This window comes from Anastrepha ludens, chromosome Y, assembly GCF_028408465.1.
Source record: "Anastrepha ludens isolate Willacy chromosome Y, idAnaLude1.1, whole genome shotgun sequence".
Lineage (NCBI taxonomy): Eukaryota > Metazoa > Arthropoda > Insecta > Diptera > Tephritidae > Anastrepha > Anastrepha ludens.
Genome location: NC_071504.1, coordinates 4,330,804 through 4,333,669, shown reverse-complemented (window position 1 = coordinate 4,333,669; position 2,866 = coordinate 4,330,804). Strand labels below are relative to the sequence as shown.

Below are 2,866 nucleotides of genomic sequence, written 5' to 3'. Positions count from 1 at the left end.
AGAAATTTGTTTTAGCATTTGTGAGACAGGAATTTGATCATTAGGTTATTTACATGAAATATAAGGCGATGCTCGTGAGGTAGGTCATGTTGCTTCAGTGCACACATATGCGTGCAACATATACATATTTAATAAAGATGCAATTGAATTTAGTTGTCCCATATATGCAAATACGTTTCTTTGAAGTTTTCCTTTATTTATTTTAAAGTTTTATACTATCTAGAAAATGCATACATACAAATGTATGTATATTATTATTCCCTGTAATAAAATGTAAATTGAAAAAGATTTGGTTTGCCAAAGGAACAAATAAATGCATGTTCAGATGTAAATACATATGTCGATATACCAAAACACTTGTATGCTATGAATTAATTTCGACTCAAAAAATTAGTAAAAATTTTCATCAAATTTGTTTAGTTTTAAATTTACTAAAACGCACATACCAAAATGTGAGAGGTCGTTTTATAATGTATTTTTTTAAATTAAATCAAAATATTAAAGTTACTTTGATTTGATTTGGCGCATATAATAAATTCAATCATTTTTTCTTCATCACCTTTGTTTGAAAATACAGTCGAACTTCTCTACAGTGAACTTCCATATAATGAAGCTCTCCTTATAATGAACTGGTTTCGAAGACACTGCTTTTTCGTTCTACTTTCGGTGTATTTTTGTCTCCTTATAATGAATTTCTATATAGTGAAGTTTTCTATATAATGAACAAATTTTACAGCTGGAAATTCAAGCGTCCTAAGTTTTTGTCTCCATATAGTGAATTTTTTCAAAAGGTTTCTGTTGCAAAAAATTACAGTTAGATGTGGAAATTAAAACAGAAAGAGCTGAGCTATTACAGTTTTATTCAGTGATTGAAGTTAAAATGATGCATCGAAGCAGCATTTCGCTTGAAAAAAAGTTATTAATGATTAACAAAGTTAATGAAGGAAAGAAAAAAAAAAGATATTGCCAATGAATTCGGAGTTCTTCCCAGCACTTTATCAAATATTTTAAAAAATAAGGAAGTGATTTTAAAAAATGCGGAGGATTTGGCAGTAAATACCAAACGCAAAAGACTTCGACCTTGTCATTTTGAGGATATTGACGAAGCAATGCTGAAATGGTTACTCGTTGCGGAAGCACTAGGACACCACGAATTTGAGGCAAGTACAGGTTGGTTAGACAAGTTCAAAAGTCGGCATGGCGTTATTCAAAAGACATTATGTGGGGAAAGTGCTGACACCCACATAGAAAACCGTGATGAATGGGTGACGAACGTCTTACCGAAATTAATTGAAAATTACAACATTAACGACATTTTTAATGCCGACGAGACTGCTTTGTTTTTCAAATGCTTGCCAACTAAAACACTGGCATTCAAAAATGAAAAATGCTTTGGTGGGAAGCAAAGCAAGGAGAGAATAACTGTCCTGGTGGGAAGCAATATGACTGGATCAGAAAAGCTAAAATTGCTGGTAATCGGAAAGGCCAAAAATCCGAGGTACTTCAAGGGAATAAAATCTTTAGGTGTCGATTATGAGTTTAACAAAAAAGCATGGATGACCAGTGAGATTTTTACGAAATGGATTGTAAAACTCGACAAAAAATTTTGTGATCAAAACAGAAAGGTGTTGTTTTTTGTTGATAACTGCACTGCCCACCCTAAAGATGTAAGAGACAAGTTGAGAAACATTCATCTCGCTTATTTTCCTCCCAACATGACTTCGTTACTGCAACCAATGGACCAAGGCATTATCTACAACATGAAACAACATTACAGAAAACGAATTTTAACGAATATATTGACTCAAGTGGATGAGGGAAATTCTGTTATGGTCATAGACTTGCTGCAAGCAGTTCGAAATCTTAGCAATATATGGAATGTCTATGTTAAACCAGAAACAGTTGCCAACTGTTTTAAAAAGGCTGGATTTTCAAAAGATGTTATGCAGATTCCATTTGAGCATTGGGATGAAGAGGACCTTCTTTTAATATCGGATTAGGCCGCTTTACAGTCTTCATTTAAAAAAGTAGCAAATATCGAAGCATCGTTTGATGACTACGTAAATGTTGATAATGGTGTGCAGGCTTGGGACAAACCATCCGAAGAAGATATTCTCAACAGCATTTTTGAAAGTCGCGGAGTTCCAGCTGAACCTGGTAAGCATTTATCTTTTTATAGTCAAACAAAAATTTAATATGTAAATATTATTTCAGATAACGATGAACACGATTTGACCGTTGAAGAATTGGCAGAAACTGAGGAGGCATTACCTACGTTGATACAAGCTGCTTCATCCATTAGCGTAATTAGAGCCTTTGTGGAAATGAGGAGTGACGTGCCGATTAATGTTTTCAACTCTCTACATGATTTGGAAGCTTTTATTGAAAATGAAAAATGGAAGACTGTAATTCAAACCAAACTCACTGATTATTTTAAATAAAATTACATAAAAAATCAATGTTTCTTTATAATGAAGTTTCTATATAGTGAAGTGATTTTCAGGTCCCGTGCGAATTCACTATATGGAAGTTCGACTGTACAAATTGAATAAATTTTCGTTTACCAAGGGAACATAAAAATGCACAAGCAAATGCCTTGCAAAATCCCGTCGGCATTCGTCAATTTGATTTCATACAGAAACCAAAAACTGAGCAGAGCCAATGTACTTGTACATAATTCACTGTAATCAGCCCTGTTAAGAACTTCCCCGCTGTCGAGTTAAGCGAGGTGAAATAGTGTTCGCGGTTTCACTTCATTTTTGACAATTCACACTATTCGTAGCTCGTGAGAATTCTCTATATTTAACGTTCTCTGTACCAGGCACACAGGAAGATGGCATATGCAAATATAAATATTGAATTCAAG

At 33.8% G+C, this 2,866-nt stretch overlaps 1 protein-coding gene across 1 annotated transcript; it reads left to right on the top strand.

Annotated features, from left to right (window-relative positions):
* The first annotated feature begins 613 nt into the window (after nt 1-613).
* Nucleotides 614-2,530, top strand: LOC128870545 (tigger transposable element-derived protein 4-like). Its single transcript, XM_054113200.1, has 2 exons — nt 614-2,157; nt 2,215-2,530. The coding sequence occupies exon 1, from the start codon at nt 939-941 to the stop codon at nt 1,998-2,000; it is 1,062 nt and encodes a 353-aa protein (XP_053969175.1). The 5' UTR covers nt 614-938; the 3' UTR covers nt 2,001-2,157; nt 2,215-2,530.
* The last annotated feature ends 336 nt before the right edge of the window (nt 2,531-2,866 follow it).